The following is a 22,630-nucleotide window of genomic DNA, read 5'->3' as shown; positions in this document are numbered from 1 at the left end:
TCTAGGAAATTATCTAACCCTTTTTTAAAGCCATCTACTGTCCCTGCTGTGACCAGCTCCTGCGGTAGACTATTCCATAAATTCACAGTTCTCACTGTAAAGAAGCCTTGTCGCCTCTGCAGCTTGAACCTTTTTTTCTCCAGACGGAGGGAGTGCCCCCTTGTTTTTTGAGGGGGTTTTACAAGGAACAGGATTTCACCATATTTTTTGTATGTGCCATTAATATATTTATATAAGTTAATCATGTCCCCCCTTAGTCTTCTTTTTTCAAGGCTAAATAGGTTTAATTCTTTCAATCTTTCCTCATAACTTAAATTCTCCATGCCCCTTATTAGCTTCGTTGCTCTTCTTTGTATTTTTTCCAACTCCAGGGCATCCTTTCTATGAACTGGAGCCCAGAACTGTCTACAATCTACAAAATGTCTAGATACTGGTAAGTCTCGTCTTTTTGGTATTAATACTGGACTTATGGTTCCTCATCCTGAGAGTTACTTCAGTAGTGGTCTCGCCCACATAATATAAGCCACAAGGACAATTAAATAAATAGATTGCAAAAGTGGTCTTACATGTGTAAAAACCTTTAATTTTAAAGGATTTACCTGTCTGAGGATGACCAAAACTATCTCCCTTGATCATATGATTACACATGTTGCATACAAGGCAAGGGAAACAGCCACGTTTTGGAGGGGCTAAGATACTTTGTGATCCTTTAATTTTGGAACCGATACCTGCCTTTACCAGCCTGTTTCTAATGGTTCTACCTTTTCGATATGCTAGTAATGGCAGCTCTTGAAATTCCTTAATCAAGGGAAAAGCCCTAGTCAATCCCTTCTCAGAATATTCCCAATTTCTGAACTAGATGTAGAGAAAGTTGAGACCAAGGGTATACAAACATTCCCCCTATCACTTACTTTCTGTTTCTCTAGTAATTGTTGTCTGTCCATTGTAATGGTTTGTCTTTTATACATGTTGAGCATATCCTTCGGATATCCCCTCTTTAGAAATTTGTTGCACATTTCGTCTACTCTTGTAGATAGCTGATCTTCATTGCTAACAATTCCCCTAACTCTGAGAAGTTGACTAAATGGCATGATCTCCCCATTGCCCTAGGATGTCCACTGTTATAGTGCAACAAACTATTTCTATCGGTCTTTTTAGAAACTATATCTGTAGTGAGAATACCATCATGTAAATTAATTCTAGTATCCAAAAATTAAACAGAACTAGAATAGACCATGGTGAATTTAATCCCTGTGTCACGAAGGGTCTATGGACCCACTGGGCCGTACCGCCTTGGCGGTAAGGCAGCTGGCCGACAGGGAGCAGGTGCCGGTCTATAGTTCTATAGGTACCTGTGGCAGCTCAGACAGCAGCAGGGCAGGCACGGCTGGGACTTCGGTAGCAGGCGGACGTCAGGCGAGGTGAAGCAGGTCAAACATGGATGTAGCGCAGCACGACTTTGGCACAGCTCCGTGCGAGACCAGGAAGGTATGGATTGCTAGGAACAGGAACCAAGTATAGGTACAGGGACAGGAAACACACTAGGCGGCCATCATATTGACAAACTATAGGGAACACAACAACGCTCAGGTATAGAACTAGGGGGCTGGACCCCTCTTATAGTCCAGGGTACTCACGGCTCAAAGTTCGTCCATATGGTCCGGTGCGCGCGCTGCCCCATTAAGAGCGGGCACGAGAGGAGTGGACGCGAGCACTGGCGTCTCCTGAGGAGGAGGCTGGGGCCAGCGCTTGCCAACTCGTGGCTGCGGCTGTCAGGGGGAGGTTGGAGCTGACAGCCCGCAGCCACGGACATTACTTCCTGGACACGTCATTAAAAAAAACCATGAAATTTGTTTGATTCCTCCTCCGAACCGGTCCAATATTAGGGCTTTTCAATTACTTGTTTATAAAAAAAAATTCTTAGTAAACAGCCTTTACAATCTGTGCAATGTACAGGACACTGGTACATTTCACAGAGAGCATGTCCCAGCTGCAGCCGTGTTACATACTGGTATTTTGTGACAAGTTTGCAACAGGGACTCAGTATATGTGCAATATACTGGTGTCCCGATTTACACATGCAGATTTTGATGCAAAGGTTTACTCATCTACTCTCTTTTGTATCAACTCCTTCGTTTGGCTAAAGAAAATGCACAAAAGTCTGCATGTGGGAATCCAGTCTTAAGGATGGAATCACACATCCAATTTTTTGAGTCAAACCCAGTAGTCTATACAAAAGAGAGGAAACATATTACTTTTTCCTTTAACCCATTCAGGACTGAGCCCGTTTTGGCCTCGAGGACGAAGCTGTTTTTTTAAAACCTGACGTGTCAATTTATGTGGTAATAACTGGGGAATGCTTTTACCTATCCAAGTGATTCGGAGAATGTTTTCTTGTGACATATTTAACTTTAAGCTAGATAGATTCAATATTTCTGTGTCAAAAAACACCAAAACTTAGAGAAAATGTGCAAAAATTAGCATTTTTCTAAATTTAACTGTATCTGCTTGTAAGACAGATAGTAATACCACTCAAAATAGCTACTATTTCATATATCCCATATGTCTACTTTATGTTTGCATAATTTTTTGAACATGCTTTTATTTTTCTAGGACGTTACAAGGCTTAGAACTTTAGCAGCAATCTCATATTTTCAAGAAAATTTCAGAAGCCTATTTTTTCAGAGACCAGTTCAGTTCTGAAGTGGCTTTGAGGGCCCTATATATTAGAAAGTCCCCATAAATCACCCCATTTTCAAAACTGCACCCCTCAAAGTATTTAAAACAGCATTCAGAAAGTGTTTTTAACCTTTAGGCATTTCTCAGGAGTTAAAGCAAAGTAGAGGTAAAATTTACAAATGCCATTTTTTTGCCAAAATTCATTTGTAATACAGTTTCTCCTGTAACACAGAAGGTTTTACCCGAGAAATGCAACTCAATATTTATTGGATTTTGGGGCCTCTTTACATACATCACCCCCCACACCATGACATGCTATTAAGTCGTGGTGCGCGAAGAGGTTAATGCGCAGCAGATGGCATATCAGTGGAAAATTAAAATTTTCACTTTGCACCATTTTAGTGCACAATATGTTGCGCCCAGTTTGTGCCACTGAAGACAAATACCTAATACCAAAGTATTAGGCGGGTTCCCTGGAGAATGGCGATGCCATATATGTGGACGTAAACTGCTGTTTGGGCACACTGTAGGGTTGAGAAGAGAGGGAGCGCCATTTAGCTTCTGGAGCGCAGATTTTGCTTGGTGGTAGTTCTGTTTGGAGTTTTACTGGTATTTTAGTTTATACTGTGGGGGCATATGTAAGCTGTGCGGGGTACAACAGGGTATAATAAGAGGGTATAATAATGGGGTAAATAAATAATATTTCACAGATGTGTAGCCAGTGTCGCACTGATAAGTGGTGCCCAATCTTATCTGCTTTTGAAACACTCTGCAGATTTTGTGTCGCCTTTTTCTGAGAGCCAGAAATTTTTTTTTTTCTCCAACGGAGCTGTGTGAGGGCTTATTTGTTGCCGGACAATCTGTAGTTTTCATTGGTACCATTTTTGGGTACATGTGATATTGAATCACTTTTTATTCTATTTTTTGGCAAGCGAGGTGACCAAAAACCATCAAGTTTTTTATTCTTTTTTTTTTTTTTTTACAGTGTTCACCTTGGGCTATAAATGACAATTTTACTTTATTCTACGGGTCGATACGATTACGGCGATACCATATGTATATAGTTTTTTTTTAATGTTTTGCAGCGTTTATGCAATAAAATTCTGCATATTCATTAGTGGAGCATTCCCCCGCCCTTCAGGCCGATGGATAGACTGCTGTGTATACATGTATACAAAGCAGCTCATCAGTCACAGAAGAGATGGGCGGGGGAAGGGTTAACCTCATAAATACGCCTGAATATGCCAGACTCATAACTAGGAGTCCGGTTATTCTTCAAGCGCTCCCATGAGCTAAACTGTAGCTGTAATATGCTGCCCTATCCTAGGCCATCAATGTTTAAAGTACTGCAAAAACCCCTTAACCAGTCATGAATCTAGAAAACACGACCATTATGAGCCACAATAAAGGCATGTTAGATACATTGAAAGTAAGTTAAAGATGTATTTAAAAATATATCTACTTCTTGATTTTAGAACCGTCAATCTTCTCTTTATAACAGTTAAACAAGGTAAGTGCTGTTTCATATATTGTGTTAGCAAATGTTCAGAATTCCAATAAGTGTGTATAAGGTCCATTAGTGTCAAGCTTCAAAACCTGCCTGTTTCCATAAGTTCCATAAAGTAGCGCAGCACCAGACTCTGACCATTGGGGATGAGACTCTAGTTCTTTTTGGCACTGAGCAATGAGAAGGCCATATAACTCCATGCCCTGTTCCTTGCCTGCATTTGAATGGTACTGCATGCAGCGGCCCTTTGACCTTCCTCCAAGTGTAGCCTGAGGAACAATAAGTACGTCTCCAGGGAGTTCTGTGATGGACACGTGTTTTCCCGAATCCGATTCACTCAACTTCACATTTAGTAGGGAGCTCACTGCAAAATAATAAATAAATTGACAATTCTAAATCAACCTCTTTTTTCGAGCCACAATCCAAACGGTAAGCTTACAACGGAGTACATATTGTAAAGTATGATCAGCAGCAGGAACATGGTGCCAGCAAGTCTGATGTGTACTAGAATGGCAGAAATATGGAAATTTATCAAGTTGAAGGTAAGATTTATGTAACTGCTATTCACCATAATAATTAGAATATATGCACTTGGTTTATGACAGATACAATGAAATAAATCAGCCATTCCCTAAAAGAAAATCAACCTAGTAGCATATTTGGTGACGTGACATAATTCTGCCTGCAATAGAGCGGCTATCCGAGAGTAAAAGAAAAGAAAGCAGCAGCAGGAAATCTGATAAAACCACCACCAAATATTACTCACCTGTTAAATACACCCCCCCCCCCCGCGCCAGCATCGGTGCTCTGGTGGTCCCCACCGGTATTTGTTAATTTTTTCTGCAGCATGCCATACATCTGCGTGACCGCTGCCTTCAATCACTGGGGAGACTGATTGGCTTCAAGGGTCAAGTGGATATACGGTATGTCATTGCTGCAGTTAAAGTAAACAGGGACCAGCGGGGACTACCAGAGCATCGGCATCAAACAGGATGCTTCTGTTTCCCACTAGTTGAAAAATAAATCAGCTGGTGGGAAAAAGTAGGGTCCGACTCCCATTGAAATTAATTCAATCCACCGCAAAAATTCTGGCGTGTGAACAGGGCCTTAAAGGGGTTGTCCAGTTAAAAAAAATTTACTTTTCTTCTAGTGTATCAATTGCCTTTGAAAAGGACATTATTTTTTAGAAATGAAGTATAGTTTATTGAACATTTTATGGTCATATACTTAAAGGGGTTGCCCACCCCAAAAAAAGTGATGGTTTATACTCAGGATAGGCCATAAATATTGGATGGTTCACGGTCCAACTTCCAACACCCCCGTCGATCAGCTGTTTTAAAGGGGCCGCAGCGCTGGTACGCCAACAGAGTTGTAGCGGCGGTTCCCAGTATTTCAGCCTTCTCCTATTTAAGTGAATAGGAGAAGGCTGTAATACTGTGAACCGCCGCTACAAGTTTGTCAGAGATTCACAGTGTGAGCAGTAAAGGAAATAAAGGAGAAGCTTTGTTAGTACGAGTGCTGCGGTCCCTTCAAGACATATGATCGGCGGGGGTGCCGGGGGTTGGACCCCCAAACCATCGGCTATCGATGGCCTATCCTGAGGATAAACCATTAATTTTTTGGGAGTGAGCAACCCCTTCAAGTATATGACAATAAAAATGTTCAATAAACCATACTTCATTTAGAATTAAAATAAAATGAATAACCGTCCATGTCATACACGGACGGACCAAGTCCACCACAGCGTGTGCCGCTCTAACAGAGTTCAACTTTTCTATATGGCCGGAGTTACATGACATAATTGAACCTTTTTGCAGGGACAGTCAAGACACAATTGTTTCTGATTGTCTAGTTTTAACTATTTAACGCTTAACATAGTGACTTACCTATTTTTGGAATTAAATCTTTTGTTGAGCCTTTAAAAAAGCAGACATACACGACCATACCCCTTTTTATCTGAAAATAAAGAAGTATACATAGTTATGTGCATTACCGTTGCATATGTCAAGGGAACAACAATTGCATTTCCCATTTGTGGTATTTCAAATCATATTTGCCGTCTGTAAAATTTGCAGGTCATGCAGAAGCACAGGGCCAAAATTAAAAATAAAAAAAAACTTACTTTATAATAAGTTGTAAAGTTATGGAACATGCGCCCACAAAAATTGGTGATGGAAAAATATTTTGGATATATTTAAAGGGGCTCTCCAGAACTTAAACATTAAAGTGGTAGTACCAAAATTGACAATCATCACCTATCCACAGGATAGGTGATAAGTGTGAGATCGTTGGGGGCCCCACCTCAGAGACCCTCATGATCGCGAGAATGGGGTTCTAGAACCCTCTGTTCCTCCTCACTGCACCCTCCCCGCAGTGAGGAGGTGCTTGAATGGAGTGGCCGTCAAGCATGTGCGCTGCCGCTTCGATCAAAGCTCATGGGAGTGACGGCTATTTCTGTCAGTCCCATAGGCGTTGAATGGTGCAGTGGGCACATTCTCAACCACTGCTCCATTCTAGTTCCTCCTCACTGCAGTGAGGAACAAAGTGTTCAAGACCCCCATCATCATGATCGGTGGTGACCCCTGCGATCAGACAATTTTGACCTATCATGTGAAAAGATGATAATTGTCGATTCTGGTACAACCCCTTTAAGGGTGTTTTTTGCCTTCCTCTAGAACAACTGGGGTTTGTAAGTTTAGGGCTAGGGCTGCAGGGTTACTTTGGCCACGACACAGGTCATACGACCAAAGATCGCTGTGTTGCACTGCCCCGCTCGCAGGTAGGGACAGTTAATGTGGCCGTGTTGTGACCTCTGGGTCACGACAGTGGCAAGAAACCTGAACCTGCTGGATTTTTTTGCAATTGTCGTGCCGCGGGTCACTACGTGGGCACAGACTTTCATTACCTGTGATGCAGGCAGGGCGACGCAGCTATCTTTGGTCATGCGACCTGTGTCGCAGCCAAAGTCGCCGTGTAGACCGAGCCTAAAAGGTTGACCTTGATAGTGGTATGCCTTTACGCAACGCCCTAGCAATATGACTTACCTCCACCCATTCAGCATGAGAATTTTCATCATGAGGTCTAACCTGCAACTTGGCATGTACACATTGCTGAAGCACAACACGGGCAGCTACATCCCTGTCTATTGTCGCCATCTAAAATAATGAGTAAAAAAAATAAAAGAAAAAAAGGACATAAGCAAAACATTGATACCACATCAGTTATTTTAGGAATCCTCAATTCCTGGATGGAGATCTCAGACCATGTTTTACCACATCAATAATAATTGGAGAAATGTTGTCTTAAAATCTTTGACTAATATTTAATCCAAAATACCTGAAAAGGCATTAATGTTCCACCTGTTATAATATCTGCAGTATTTCCTAGCCTAATGTGATAGAAGAACAAGACAATTGTGTTTTTTAGTAAAGAAAGAACTTACCAATGTACTTTCTTAGAAACTGTGCATCGAGTCTAAACCTGTGGGACTTGTCCTGCATCATTTAATAACTCTAGTACTGTATACTTAAAGTGTACGAGACCGCTGGACAAGGTGACATTAAACCGAATTTCACTTGCAAAACCACTTTTCTGTGATCTTACTAATAAAATACTGCTGTATCTATACCCCTTAGATTTCCCTCAGCGTGTCCAGGTGCCTTTTTCCAGTATTGACTACCACACTGTCTATACACTTAGTGATGCAGGTAAAAGTTATAGCACTGCTCCATTATAACGGAGCTCGTCAGTCAGCACATCGCTGTACGCTGCTATATTGACATATAAACTAGAAGTAATGGGGAAAAAAAAACAACAAAAAAAACACGGCGCCATAGTGGTGCGGATCTCCAGGAATAATTGTGATGTACTCTTGAGGTTGTGCAGCCAAAAACACAACGCCATAAGAATTCGGGAAAGACCATAAAACCAACCAGGTACACAAAACCGGTAACTAGGACTAGTTACCGCTGGGGAGGATTGTAGAGGAGAAAAAAAACAAACACTTTTAAAAAATATATTAAAAAGTAGTGAACCATAGTGGCGCTGCTGGTATAGAGTTGAAAGAATATAGAAGATATAAAGGATATCATAAGCTTTAATGTAAGCGGCTACGCGTTTCAACACCGAACCAGTGTCATCATCAGGCCAAGAACGCAGAACAGTAAAAACAAATCTCCTTAAAATATAGGTGGCGTGATTGCAAAAGACAAAGGTTTTGAAAAAAAAACAAAAACGCCAAATTAGGGGTCAAAGTCCAACTGACGTCACATGTAGTCGGAGAAATGTAATCAAAGTAGTAAAATGCAATAATCATTGTGGTAGAAAATAACGATGTGCAACCAATACAGTTATTCAGAAATACAGGAAAGCAGCATTGAAAAGATGAGTAAGAAGCATGTAATACATATAATGATTGTTGTGGTGATATTGGGGTTCACAGTATGAACGGGAACAAGGTCTCAAAAATTGGTAAGTGAAAGTAATGTTACAACAGGGGATCATGCAGTGTATTGAGAGTGGGGGAAATGTAGATATGATTGTAGGTATTATCCCTTACCTCCTGGAAAAGAAAAAACATAGCGGCAAAAAGGTTCCACGAGATCGCGCTCAAATGGCGTTACCGGCAACCTCAGCTGAATGAAAACTACGGGAGCCGGAGGAGTACAAACGGATCGCTATTAGCTGGACATTTTTGACATATAGACATGATAGGAGAGGGTCTGCGAGACTAAGGCGTCATGTACACGACCGTGCCCGTAATCACAGCCCACGATTTCGGGCACAGCAGGCCGTTGACGGCCGCCCGCATTTTCAGGCCGTGCTCCCATACAAAGTATAGGAGCACGGCCCGTAAAATACAGAGGGGACATGCTCCATAATACCAGACACGGTTCTACGGCACGGACACCCACCCATAGCGCTACAGAAAGGTGTCCGCAACCAATAGAACCGAATGAGTCCGTAAAACTGGTTTTTACAGTCTTGTGCATGGGGCCTAAATATCTATTAGCCTTAGGCCTCATGCACAGGGCCGTGCCTGTAATCACGGCCTGCGATTGCGGGCGCGGCCGGCGACGCCCGAATTTTCGTGCCGTGCTCCAATACAAAGTATGGGAGCACGGCTTGCAAAATCCGAAAAGTAGGACATGCTCCATATATCCCGGTACGGACACCTTTCTGTAGCGCTACGAAAAGTTGTCCGCGGCCAATAGAACCGGGCGTGTCCGTAATTGCGGTCCGTAATTAAAGAGTTTTATTACGGTCGTGTGCATGGGGCCTTAGGGTGTGTTCTCATCAGCGTTTGGTTTCCGTTGCGGATTTCCTTGGAAGGCATCAGCGGAAAGGCAAATGGAAACCATAGCTTCCGTTTGCATTACCATTGATTTCAATGGTAACGGTTCCGTCGCTAATGGTTTCCGTTCGTCTCTGTTCCGTAAGGTTTCCGTTGCTTTGGCGGAATCAATAGCGCAGTCGACTATGGTTTCCAGTTGCCTTTCCGTTGATGGGTTCCTTTGACGGAAAGGTCTGACGGAACTCATCAACGGAAACCGAACGCTGATGTGAACAGGCCCTTAGCTAAACAGGGCTGTTTCTGCAGCATGTGCATGGATTTCTGCAAATCCCATTCAGATTAGTGGTACAGTTGAAGACATTTTTGCATCCAATCTGGCATCTATGAACCCTTAGGCCTGTATAGAGGAAGTCAGCGTCTCCATACAACTCCATGTGCCGCCATACAGTACTCTAATCCCTTATAAAGCGGACAGAAAAAACAAAGTGATATGGAGTCGCATTATAGGGTTGTTCTTTCCCAGTAGTCTGATAAAGCATGCCACCATTTTTTCTGTTAGCTTTATATGGAGTCTGACTCAGTAGGGTCCATAGAAGTCTATGGGTACTGTATTACTACTAAAATCTGTGTGCCTCTATGGTAAAGAAAGATCCACAAACTTTGGCATATAGTCCACGTCGATGCAGCAGATCGTGCTTCTTATTTATCCATCCTGAGGGCACTATGTAAGGCCACATGCACACGACCGTAAAAAACCTCGGTTTTTGCGGACCGCAATTGCGGACCGCAAAAATGGACCCATTCACCTTCATTGAACGCGGACACCTTTCCGTAGCACTACGGAAGGGTGTCCGTGCCGTGGAAATGTTCCGGAAACTATGGAACACGTCCGTTCTTTTGCATTTTGCGGGCCGTGCTCCCATACTTTGCATGGGAGCACGGCCCAAAAATGTGGCTGTCAGTCGGTGGCCGGCCGTGCCCATGGGGCCTAAGTGTAGGGTTAACTGATGCTGCCGCAAATATGCACTGCAGTGTTGGTTTTGGAGTAGGCCTCATGCACACGACGGTCATTTTTATTTGCAATTACGGATCCGTAATTGCACATAAAATACTGCCCCATTCATTTCTATCGGCCACAATCCTGTATGTTTACAGGTGTGCGTCCGGGCTGTAGAAATGACTCGCAAAAATAGGACATGTCCTATTTTTTGCATTTACAGACCATGATCCGATACTTATTACGGTGAGCACAGTCCGCAAAAGCGTGAGACACTCCACGGCCCATCCATGCAGTATTCACTGAACGCAAACACTGTACGGTTGTGCGCATGAGGCACAAAGAGATGAAAATATGTCAGAACTGACTCATAGGTTTGCATGAGAAAAGTTCAATAGGCATCATAACCAGGCAATAAGCTCAAGCCCTAAAATCAAGCTAAATGGTAAATGAAAATGACTATTATTACTATGTAAAGCAGCGCTATGCAATTTGTTGTTCATCAGCTGCTGCAAAACTACAACTCTCAGCATGCTCTGACAGCTGGATAGCCACAGGCTGCATATCACTAAGTAATATATATAATAATAATACATATAAAACCCAACAACTTTAATAGAGTTAATACTATTCGGGCACATCTCTACCTGTCACTCATCAGTCACCGTGCGCAATCCACTTCCTCCTGTAGTCAGTCGCCGCCAGATCAGTGCAGGAGGAGAGGGAGGCGTGGACCGCACACTTCCGCTAAAATTCTCGCGTTCTGAGAAGAGATCTCTCGTTGCTAGGTGATGATGGCGGCCGTCAGGGGCCTAGTAGTGTCCGGGCTAAACGCTGTGCGAAGTAGGACGTTTCTGCAGTGGGGACGGCTGAATTCAGTCGCTGCAGTCTTCTTCTGCTCGGTGGGTGTCCTAAAGTGACCATGTAATCGGGGTCACCGCTTTGTTTTTGGGAGGCTTCTAGCACTTGTGAATGTGTCAGTTTCTCCAGGCTTCACCATGTATCTTTTACCTCCCAAACCGCCACCAACATGTTATCCAGGATGGAAATATATACCCAAAAAGCTGGCTCGTGATGACATATCTCAATTAGGCCAGGAGCGGCACCACCCACTTGACTCTTTCCACCTAAGCTGTTTTCAAACGTATGTTTCCACATTCTGCTGCATCTACAAGCGTATACCAGGGCATCATTGGGTATCTATTGCTGTCCTGGATAACAGGTTGGTGTCGGTTTGGTGGCCTAAATCATCCTTACAGGTTTGATAAGTTGTATTAAGGCTCTATTCACACTGCGTTTGCAGGTTATATTTAGTGTATGGACAAAACCAATTGCATGTCTTGAACCATACCCCCGAACTGTCCCGGATTCAGTGAGACAGTCCCGGATTCCGGGTGGTGTCCCGGGTGGCTGTGGGTATGTCCTGCTGTCAACTGTATCTGCGTCCCCAGGACGCAGATACAGTTGAACCCAATTCTATCAGCTCCCTGCTTCAGAATTAGTTTATAGCAGAGGAGCAGAGGGAGCATATATGGACAGTAACGTCAATGGCTTCCCCGAGCACAGATCTTAGTGTAGCGCTGTGATAGGGGAGTCCTCGGCGAGCGGAGGAGCTCCCTCCGCTCTGAACTAATTCTGAAGCAGGGAGCTGATGGTTCCCTGCTTCAGAATCCGTGGCTACTCCTTGAGCGGAAACACAGTTGCCGATGATCTGGCTGGGGATTCCACTACCAGCGGAAACCCCTGAGGTCGCTGTCCATATATGGACATTGACGTCAGGGGCTCTTCCTGGAGCGGAATCCCCGGCCAGAGTCGGCAACAGGGATTCAGCTTAAGGCGTAGCGACTGCTGTCACTGTCCATATATGGACAGTGACATCAGGGCTTTCCTCTAGGAGCGGAATCCCCGGCCTATGCTCTGGCTGGGGATTCCTCTCCTAGAGGGAGTCCCAATGGGGGGGGGGGGGGTGGCACTATCAACATAGACACTGGCACTATATAGGGGCACGATCTGCAGGGGAAACTGGCGCTATGTACATGGGCACTGTGTCACTATTTGCAAGGGCACTGGCACTAGAGGCAGCTAAGGGGGCTTTATACTGTATGGGGGAATTTGGGCATTATACTGCATGGGGGCATCTGTATGGGCATTATATTGTATGGGAGCATCTGTGTTGGCTTTATACTGTATGGGTGCACCTATGGGGCAGTATACTGTATGGTGGCAGCTATTGGGGCATTATACTGTATGGGGGCAGCTATTTGGTATTATACTGTGTGGGAGGCACTATGAGAGTAGGATACTGTGTGGGCTGAACCAGGTGTATATAGGCGGGGACTGGGTGGGATTAGAGGTGTGGCTTAAAAGAAAAAATATTGCCGTGACGCGCTGCGCGCGCCGCGTCGTTTGTCCCCTTTGTGATACTTGAAAGTTGGGAGGTATGCCTGAACAAATCCAAAACACAAATATTCAAAACTAATATTTGTTGAACATTCTTTATTGGCCCAAAATTTTGGACAAAACAACCCCCCCAACTACATATGTACAAAATATACACAACAGAGATGTTTGCATACCTGAGGAGCCACCTCGACGCGCGTTCGTCGGGGTGATTTATGCTAGCCCCGTCAGGGGTTTAAATACTGAACCTAGTAAAGCGACGTTCAATGGCGCATGACGTGTCAGGCGCCTACCCAGAGTCAGACCACCCGCTTTTGTATGTTTTGTACATATTTGTTGGGGTTGTTTTGTACAAAATTTTGGGCCAATAAAGATTATTCAACAAATATTATTTTGCGATATTAGTGTTTTGGATTTGTTGAAGACATTCAATTGGTTTTGTCTGTGGATGTATTTATGTCTTGTTTTCTTACTACATGCTCAGGATATATATAGGTGTATAATATATTTAGTGTATGCGCTGGGAAAGCATCTGTACCACTCACGAGCACAAGCTGTTCTCCACACCCAATGTAAGATCAGGCTGTAGAGTGAAATCACAGTGATGCATGTGAGTGGTGCAGTCGCTGAGGCAACCGTGCAACCATACGATGCTTAACCCCTTCCCGTTCCTGGACGTACTATTAGGTCATGGCAGCTGTATCGTTCGCGCTCCATGACCTAATAGTACGTCTCGGGAGTAACGGCCATTTCGCCCGTCCTCCCGACACATACAGGAGCGGTGACAGCTGCTGTCTCGTACAGCAGCTGTCACAGCTCCTACAACGGGGACCGATCGCTGTGTCCCCGCTGATTAACCCCTTAAAAGCAATGGAGATCGCGGCTTTTTAGGGGTTAAAGAGGCTCTGTCACCAGATTTTGCAGCCCCTATCTGCTATTGCAGCAGATAGGCGCTGCAATGTAGATTACAGTAACGTTTTTATTTTTAAAAAACGAGCATTTTTGGCCAAGTTATGACCATTTTGGTAGTTATTCAAATGAGGCTTGCAAAAGTACAACTGGGCGTGTTGAAAAGTAAAAGTACAACTGGGCGTGTATTATGGGCGTACATCGGGGCGTTTTTAATACTTTCACTAGCTGGGCGCTCTGAAGAGAAGTAACGTCCTCTTCTCTTCAGAACGCCCAGCTTCTGACAGTGCAGATCTGTGACGTCACTCACAGGTCCTGCATCGTGACGGCCACATCGGCACCAGAGGCTACAGTTGATTCTGCAGCAGCATCAGCGTTTGCAGGTAAGTCGATGATACCTGCAAACGCTGATGCTGCTGCAGAATCAACTGTAGCCTCTGGTGCCGATACTTCTCTTCAGAGCGCCCAGCTAGTGAAAGTATTAAAAACGCCCCGATGTACGCACATAATACACGCCCACTTGGACTTTTACTTTTAAACACACCCACTTGGACTTTTGCAAGCCTCATTTGCATAACTACAAAAATGGTCATAACTTGGCCAAAAATGCTCGTTTTTTAAAAATAAAAACATTACTGTAATCTACATTGCAGCGCCTATCTGCTGCAATAGCAGATAGGGGTTGCAAAATCTGGTGACAGAGCCTCTTTAAGCTACCATCGCCGGCCTGCTACACGATAGCTGCCGGCAATTGTAACTATGGCAACCGGACACCAAACAATGGCGTCGGGCTATGCCATCGACGGAAGCCTAGTGGGTCCTGACAACGTCAGGACCCACTATACTTGCTGTCAGTGAGTAGCTGACCGCTCTGATACACTGCACTACGCATGTAGTGCAGTGTATTAGAATAGCGATCAGAGCCTCCTGTCCTCCAGTCTCCTAGTGGGACAAAGTAATAAAGTAAAAAAAAAGTTAAAAAAAGATGTGTACAAATAAGAAAATAAAAGTTTTAAAAGTAATAAAAATCAAAATCCCCCTTTTTCCCTTATCAGTCCTTTATTATTAACCCCTTCCCTCTTTGGCCACTTTTGACCTTCCTGACAGAGCTTCATTTTTCAAATCTGACATGTTTCACTTTATGTGGTAATAACTCCGGAATGCTTTTACGTATCCAAGCGATTGTTTTCTCGTGACACATTGGACTTTATGTTACTGGCAAAATTTGCCCGATACATTCAGTATTTAATTGGGAAAAACACCAAAATTTAGCGAAAAATTGCAAAAATTTGCATTTTTCGCAATTTAAATGCATCTGCTTGTAAGACGGGCAGTTATAACACACAAAAATGTTGCTAATTAACATCCCCCATATGTCTACTTTAGTTTAGCATAGTTTTTTGAACATTTTATTTTTCTATGACATTACAAGGCTTAGAACTTTAGCAGCAATTTCTCACATTTTCAAGAAAATTAAAAAATACTATTTTTACAGGGGCCAGTTCAGTTGTGAAGTGGCTTTGAGGTCCTTAGATATTAGAAACCCCCAATAAGTCACACCATTTTAAAAACTGCACCCTCAAAGTATTCAAAACAGCATTTAGAAAGTTTCTTAACCCTTTAGACATTGCGCAGGAATTAAGGCAATGTAGAGGCGAAATTTACAAAGTTCATTATTTTTTTTTCAGAAGTTCATTTTGAATGGTACCACAGAAGGTTTTACCAGAGAAATGCAACTCAATATTTATTGCCCATGTTCTGCAGTTTTAGGAAATATCCCACATGTGGCCCTAGCGTGCTACTGGACTGAAGCATCGGCCTCCGAAGCAAAAGTAGCACCTAGTGGATTTTGGGCCTCCTTTTTATTAGAATATATTTTAGACACCATGTCAGCTTTGTAGAGGTCTTGTGTCACTAAAACAGTGGAAACCCCCCAAAAGTGACCCCATTTGGGAAACTACACCCCTTGAGGAATTTATTTAGGGGTGTAGCAAGCATTTTGACGCGCCAGTTTTTTTGCAAAAATTTTTGGAACTAGGCCATGAAAATGAAAATCTACATTTTTTCAAATAAAATGTAGGTTTAGCTAATTTTTTTTCATTTCCAAAAGAACTAAAGTAGAAAAAGCACCACAACATTTGTAGAGCAATTTCTCCCGAGTAAAACAGTACACCACATGTGGTAATAAACGGCTGTTTGGACACACGGCGAGGCTGAGAAGGGAAAGAGCGCCATTTGGCTTTTGGAACTCAAATTTAGCAGGAATGGTTTGAAGAGGCCATGTCGCATTTGCAAAGCCCCTGAGGGGACAAAACAGTGGAAACCCCCAACAAGTGACCCCATTTTGGAAACTACACCCCATGAGGAAATTATCTAGGGGTACAGTGAGCAGTTTGACCCCACAGGTGTTTTACAGAACTTATTGGAAATAGGCTATAAAAATGAAAATCTAAATTTTTTCAAAGAAAATGTAGGTTTAGGTATTTTTTTTTTCATTTCCACAAGGACTGAAGGAGAAAAAGCACCATAAAATTTGTAAAGCAATTTCTCCCGAGTAAAACAATACCCAACATGTGGTCATAAACATCTGTTTGGACACACGGTAGGGCTCAGAATGGAAGGAGCACCATTTGGATTTTGAAATGGTTTCTGGGCGCCATGTCACATTTGCTGAGCCCCTGTAGTACTAGTACAGTGGAAACACCCCAAAAGTGACTCCATTTGGGAAACTGTACCCCCTGAGGAATCATCTAGGGGTATAGTGAAAATTTGGATCCCAAAGGTTTTTTGCTGAATTAATTAGAATTAAGCCATGAAAATGAAAAATATATTTTTTTTCCAACAAGATATAGTTTTAGATCAACGTTTTTCATTTTTACAAGGAATAAAGAAGAAAAAGCACCCCAACATTTGTAAAGAAATTTCTTCCGAGTACGGTAACACCCCATATGTGGTTATAATCAGCTGTTTACATATATGGGAGCATTCAGAAGAAAAGGAGCGGTATTTATCTTTTGGAGCGTAGATTTTGCTGGAATGGTTTGCGGACGCCATGTTGCATTTGCAAAACCACTGATGTACCAAACAAAAGTGACCCCGTTTTAGAAACTACACCCCTAAATGCATTTATCAAGGGGTGTAGTGAGAATTTAGACTCCACAGGTGTTTTTCAGAAATGAATACGCAGTGGATGGTGCAAAGTGAAAATTGCAATTTTTCCACTGATCTGCCTATTCACCGAACGATATGTTGTGCCCCTAGAGAATCTTACCCCATAAATTGTTAAGCGGGTTCTCCCGGGTATGGTAATGTCTTACTTGTGGCCATAAATTGCTGTTTGGGCACCCTGTAGGTCTAAGAAGGGAAAGACCGCCATTTTGAGCATGGATTTTGCTTGGTAGTTTTGTTTGAGTTTTACTAGTAGTTCAGTTTATAATGTGGTGGCATATGTAATCTGTGCGGAGTACATCAGGGCATAATAAGAGGGTATAATAATGGGGTAAATAATACAATTATCCATAGATGTGTGTTACGCTGTGAAGCAATCCGTTATGCACAGGCCGGTGTCACACTGATAAATGGTTTTCTTTCTTATCCCCCTTTTGTAACACTCTGCACCTTTTGGGGACTTTTTCTCCTTCGTAGTTTGGGAAATATTACTGGGAAAGTTTTGCGCTGGTATAATACGGGCGCCCTCGCTTCCAGCGGATGTGCTATGTCCCTTCCCTTTCCTAGTTCCTAAATACTAGGGCCCTGAAACTGCAGGAATGTTCCCCCTGCGCATTGAGATGTTTTTCATCACCTCATTACTAGTGCCGTAACTTTTTTGTTTTTCAGTTGATTGAGCGGTGTGTGGGCTTGTTTTTTGTGAGACGGGCTGTAGATTTTATTGGTATCATTTTAGAACACATACGACTTTTTGATCACTTTTTATTTCATTTTTTGGTAAAGGAAATTACCAAAAACAAGCAATTCTAGAATAGTTTTTTATTGTTTTTTTTTTCGGCATCCACAGTGCGCCCTAAATTACATGTTAGCTTTATTCTGCGGGTCGATACGATTACGGCGATACCAAATTTATATCGTTTTTTTTTAATGTATTGCAGTTTTTGCACAATAAAATCACTTTTTTGATTAAAATCATTTATTTTCTGTGTCGCCATATTCTAAGACCCATAACTTTTTTATTTTTGCGTGCAGAAAGCGGTGTCAGGGATTATTTTTTGCGGGACGGATTGCTGTTTTTATTAGTACTATTTTGGAGTAAATGTGACTTTTTGATCATTTTTTACAGCATTTTTTGGAAGGAAATGTGACCTAAAAACAAAGATTCTGGCGTTGTTTTTCATGTTTTTTTTTTACCGCGTTCACCGTGCAGGATAAGTTACATAATAGTTTTGTAATTTGGGTCGTTACGGACGCGGCGATACCAATTATGTATAGTTTTTTTTACATTTTTACGGTTTTTCCCATAATAAAAGTCTTACTATGGGAAAAAAGTCAGTTTAGCTTTATTTTTATTTGAAATGTGTGTGTTTTTATTGTTTTACCACATTTTTATTAACTTTTTTTAACTTTTTTTACTTGTCCCACTAGGGGACATGAGGGCCTGATGCCCCGATCGCTACTCTAATACACTGCACTACATACGTAGTGCAGTGTATTAGCGCTGTCCGTTATTCACTGACAGCAAGCCTATGAGGACCCGCCTCATCGGCTCCCGTACAAGGCAGACTCGGACGCCATTTGCGTCACTGGGTTGCGATTGCGTCACTTGGTTGCCGGTCGGGTGAAAACTATTGAGTTACTATTGAGTAACTATTGAGCGCAGCATCTGAGGGGTTAATCAGCCGGATCGGAGAATAGCTCCGGTCCTGGCAGTTACGGGAGGGTGCCAGCTGTATAATACAGCTGTCACACCGCGGTGATGGTGCCGGCTCTGCTTCTGAGACGTAACTGTGCTGCGCTTTGCGGGAACACCTTCCCGGCAGCGCCGTATATATACGGCGGTTGTCGGGAAGGGGTTAATAAAAATAGATAAATAAACAAATAAACTATACATAATTGGTATCGCCACGTCCGTAACGGCCTCAACTACAAAATTATTTTGTTATTTATCCCGCACGGTGAACGCCATAAAAGAAAATAATAATAAACCGAACCACAGTCACAATTGTTTGGTCACTTCACCTCCCAAAAAATGGAATAAAAAGAGATCAAAAAGTTGCATGTACCGAAAAATGGTAATGATTGAAACTACAGTTCGTTACACAAAAAATAAGTCCTCGCACGGCTTTATTGATGGAAAAATAAAAACGTTCTGGCTCTTAGAATAAGGTAACACAAAAAGTGAATGATTTTTTACAAAACGTATTTTATTGTGCAAACGCCATAAGACATAAAAAAAAACTATAAACATCTGGTATCTCCGTAATCGTATCGCCCCGCAGAATAAAGTGAATATGTCATTTATAGTGCACGGTGAACGCTGTAAAAAAAAAATAGAATAAAAAAACAATAGTAGAATTGCTGTTTTTTAGTCACCACGCCACCTAAAAATAGAATAAAAACTGATCAAAAATCTGCATACACCCCAAGAAAACTACAATGGATTCCTCAAGGGGTCTAGTTTCCAAAATGGGGTCACTTTTGGGGTGTTTCCACTGTTTTGGCACCACAAGACCTCTTCAAACCGGACATGGGGCCTAATAAAAAGGAGGCCTCATAATCCTCTAGGTGGCCCTTTGCTTCGGGGGCCGGTGATTCAGTCCATTACCGCACTAGGGCCACATGTGGGATATTTCTCTAAACTGCAGAATCTGGGCAATGAGTATTGAGTTGCGTTTCTCTGGTAAAAACTAGAAAAAAAAGGTATAAAAAGGATTTTCTGACAAAAATAATTGTAAATTTCACCTCTACTTTGCTCTAAATTCCTGTGAAAAACCTAAAGAGTTCATAAACTTTCTAAATGCTCTTGTGAATACTTTGAGGCGTCTAGTTTCTAAAATGTGGTGTTTGATGGGGGTGTCTAATATATAAGCCCCTCAAAGCAACTTCAGAACTGAACTGGAACCTAAAAAAAAAAAAAAATGAGGCAATACTTCGCTTCTCCTAATGAGCATTGCCTACTCCAAGATGACCCCAGTTTTGACCGTTTGTATAAACGGAGGCCCCTATTAGACCGTTTCAGTGCCCGGTTTTCCCAAGCATACACCCCCGAGAATTGTATTTCTATTGATGAGTCCTTGGTACATTTTAAAGGGAGGCTTCAATTCTGCCAGTACCTGCCGGGTAGGAGGGCAAGGTATGGTGTGAAGATGTATAAACTGTGCGAAATTGCATCAGGGTATACCTACAAATTTAGGATATATGAAGGGAAGGACACCAGTATTCAGCCCCCAGAATGCCCCCCCTTACTGGGAGTTAATGCAAAAATTGTGTGGGATTTGGTGCACCCACTGGTGGACCAGGGTTACCAACTCTACCTGGATAATTTTTATACCAGTGTCCCGCTCTCCAAGTGCCTCGCTTCCAGAAGTCCTGCGGCATGTGGCACTGATAGAAGAAATCTGAGAGACCGCCCTAAGACTCTGCAGGGCAAACTGTCAGAAGGGGTGAGAGCAGGGCACAATCTAGCAGCAACATATTGTGTCACGTACAAAGACAAGAGAGATGTCACACCAGTACCCATGTACCTGTATGAGGTACCAGTACAGAGACCCCCAAACCAGACTGCATCCCGGACTACAATAGGTACGTGGGAGGGGTGGACTTGTCAGATCAAGTCCTGAAGCCCTACAGCGCCATGCGGTGTGGTATAAGAAGCTGGCCGGGCACCTCATACAGATGGCTTTGTACAATGTGTACGTGCTACGTCGATGTGCAGGCCAGACGGGAACTTTCCTGGAATTTCAAGAGGTGGTTATCAAGAAACTAATTTTTAGGGACCAAAAAGGGGGGGCACCCAGTACTTCTGGAAGCGAGGCCACACGCATCGTACCAGGGCAACACTTTCCAGGAGAAGTTCCCCAAACTTGCAAGTAGGGAAAAAGTCAAAAGAGGTACAAAGTCTGCTATAAGAGGGGGATAAGGGAGGACACAATATATCAATGTGACACATGTCCCGAAAAACTAAGGCTCTGTATGAAAGAGTGATTCAAAATGTATCATACATCCCTTGATTTTTAATCTACTCCAGTTTTACTTATCCTGATGCACTCCGCACAGCTTATCCCCCTCATCTTTCCCTTCTGAGCCCTGCCGTGTGCCCAGGCTGCTGATAACAGCCACATTGAGGGTATTGCCGTACCCGTGAGAACCAACATTACAGTTTATGGGGTGTATGTCTCTGGTAAAAATGCTCACTACACCTCTAGATGAATGCCTTAAGGGGTGTAGTTTTTAAAACGGGGTCACTTCTTGGGGGTTTCAACTGTACTGGTACCTCCGGGGTTTCTGCATACATGACTTCGCACTAGAAAATCCCCAGTAGGACAAATGGTGGTCCTTTCCTTCTGAGCCCTCCCATGGGCCCAAATGTCAGTTTATCACCACAAATTGGGCAACAAAATGGGGTATTTTATTTCTTGTGAAAATAAGAAATTTTCAGCCAAAACTACATATTATTGGAAAAAATTTAATTTTGTTTGAAATCCCAGCCCAATTCAAATAAGTTATGTGAAAAAACTATGGGGTCAAAATGGTCACCACACCAATAAATGAATTCCTTGAGGGGTGTAGTTTCCAAAATGCTACTGTTTTGGCACCTCAACACCTCTTCAAACCTGGCATGCTGCCTAAAATATATTCTAATAAAAAAGAGGCCTCAAAATGCACTAGGTGCTTCTTTGCTTCTGGGGCTTGTGTTTTAGTCCATGAGCGCAGTAGGGCCACATGTGGGACATTTCTAAAAACTGCAGAATCTGGACAATACATATTTAGTAGTGTTTCTCTAGAAAAAAATTGAATACAATTGAAATTCAGCAAGAAAAATTAAATTTGCAAATTACACCTCTACTTTGCTTTCATTTCTGTGAAATGCCTGAAGGGTTAAATAAACTTTCTAAATGCTGTTTTGAATACTTTGAGGGGTCTAGTTTTCAAAATGGGGTGTTTTATGGGGGTTTCTAATACATAGGCCCCTCAAAGCCACTTCGGAACTGAACAGGTACCTTAAAAAAAAGGCTTTTGAAATTTTCTTAAAAATATGAGGAATTGCTGTTTATGTTCAAGAATGTAAAAGAATGTTCAAAAAACTATGCCAATCTAAAGAAGACTTATGCGAAATGTGAACTAGTAACTCTTTTGGGTGGTATAACCGTCTGTTTTACAAGCAGATGCATTTAAATTCTGAAAAATGCTATTTTTTATAAATTTTCTCTAAATTTTGCAATTTTTCACCAATAAACACTGAATATATCGTCCAAATTTTATCACTAACATAAAGCCCAATGTCTCACGAGAAAACAGTCTCAGAATCGCTTGGATAGGTTTAAGCATTCCGACGTTATTACCACATAAAGTGAAATATGTCAGATTTGAAAAATGGGCTCTGAGCCTTAAGGCCAAAACAAGGCTGCGTCCTTAAGGGGTTGTCCACCTTCTGACGACTGATGACCTATCCACTGTATCGGTCATCAGTATATCATTGGTGCAGGTCCAACACCCAGACCCGGCACTGATAAGCCGCTCCGGTGACCTGTGGGCACCGGATGTTATGGCGGCACATCATTTCTCTGTACATAGCAGCGGCCGTGCTTCAGAACTGCATATCCGCTTCTTTTCACTTGAATAGGAGCAGAGCTGCAGTACTGCAGCTCGGCTGCTATTCAGTGGCCGGAGCTAA

At 42.6% G+C, this 22,630-nt stretch overlaps 2 protein-coding genes across 4 annotated transcripts in view; one reads left to right on the top strand and one right to left on the bottom strand.

Annotated features, from left to right (window-relative positions):
• Nucleotides 1-222: 222 nt before the first annotated feature.
• Nucleotides 223-11,888, bottom strand: DTD2 (D-aminoacyl-tRNA deacylase 2). The gene is made up of 4 exons (XM_075843848.1): nucleotides 11,124-11,888; nucleotides 7,231-7,341; nucleotides 6,073-6,142; nucleotides 223-4,550 (listed from the first exon to the last, which is right to left on the bottom strand). The coding sequence occupies exons 2-4, from the start codon at nucleotides 7,339-7,341 to the stop codon at nucleotides 4,225-4,227; spliced, it is 507 nt and encodes a 168-aa protein (XP_075699963.1). The 5' UTR covers nucleotides 11,124-11,888; the 3' UTR covers nucleotides 223-4,224.
• Nucleotides 11,180-22,630, top strand: part of NUBPL (NUBP iron-sulfur cluster assembly factor, mitochondrial) — a 71,524-nt gene continuing 60,073 nt past the window's right edge. The window contains exon 1 of one of the 3 annotated variants that reach the window (XM_075843846.1): nucleotides 11,180-11,378. In XM_075843846.1, coding sequence (XP_075699961.1) covers nucleotides 11,268-11,378 — 111 coding nt within the window. In that variant the 5' untranslated portion in view covers nucleotides 11,180-11,267. The remainder of the gene's footprint in view (nucleotides 11,379-22,630) is intronic. The other 2 variants (XM_075843845.1, XM_075843847.1) reach the window with 2 other exon arrangements.

This window comes from Rhinoderma darwinii, chromosome 12 (genome assembly GCF_050947455.1).
Source record: "Rhinoderma darwinii isolate aRhiDar2 chromosome 12, aRhiDar2.hap1, whole genome shotgun sequence".
Lineage (NCBI taxonomy): Eukaryota > Metazoa > Chordata > Amphibia > Anura > Rhinodermatidae > Rhinoderma > Rhinoderma darwinii.
This window is presented reverse-complemented; position numbering and strand designations above follow the sequence as displayed.

Coding starts and splice junctions, on each gene's coding strand:
- DTD2 (XM_075843848.1), bottom strand. CDS start 7,341: ATGGCGACAATAGACAGGGATGTAGCTGCCCGTGTTGTGCTTCAGCAA. Junction 6,143..7,230: donor CTCATGCTGAATGGGTGGAG/GTAAGTCATATT, acceptor CTTTATTTTCAG/ATAAAAAGGGGTATGGTCGT. Junction 4,551..6,072: donor AGATTTAATTCCAAAAATAG/GTAAGTCACTAT, acceptor ATTATTTTGCAG/TGAGCTCCCTACTAAATGTG.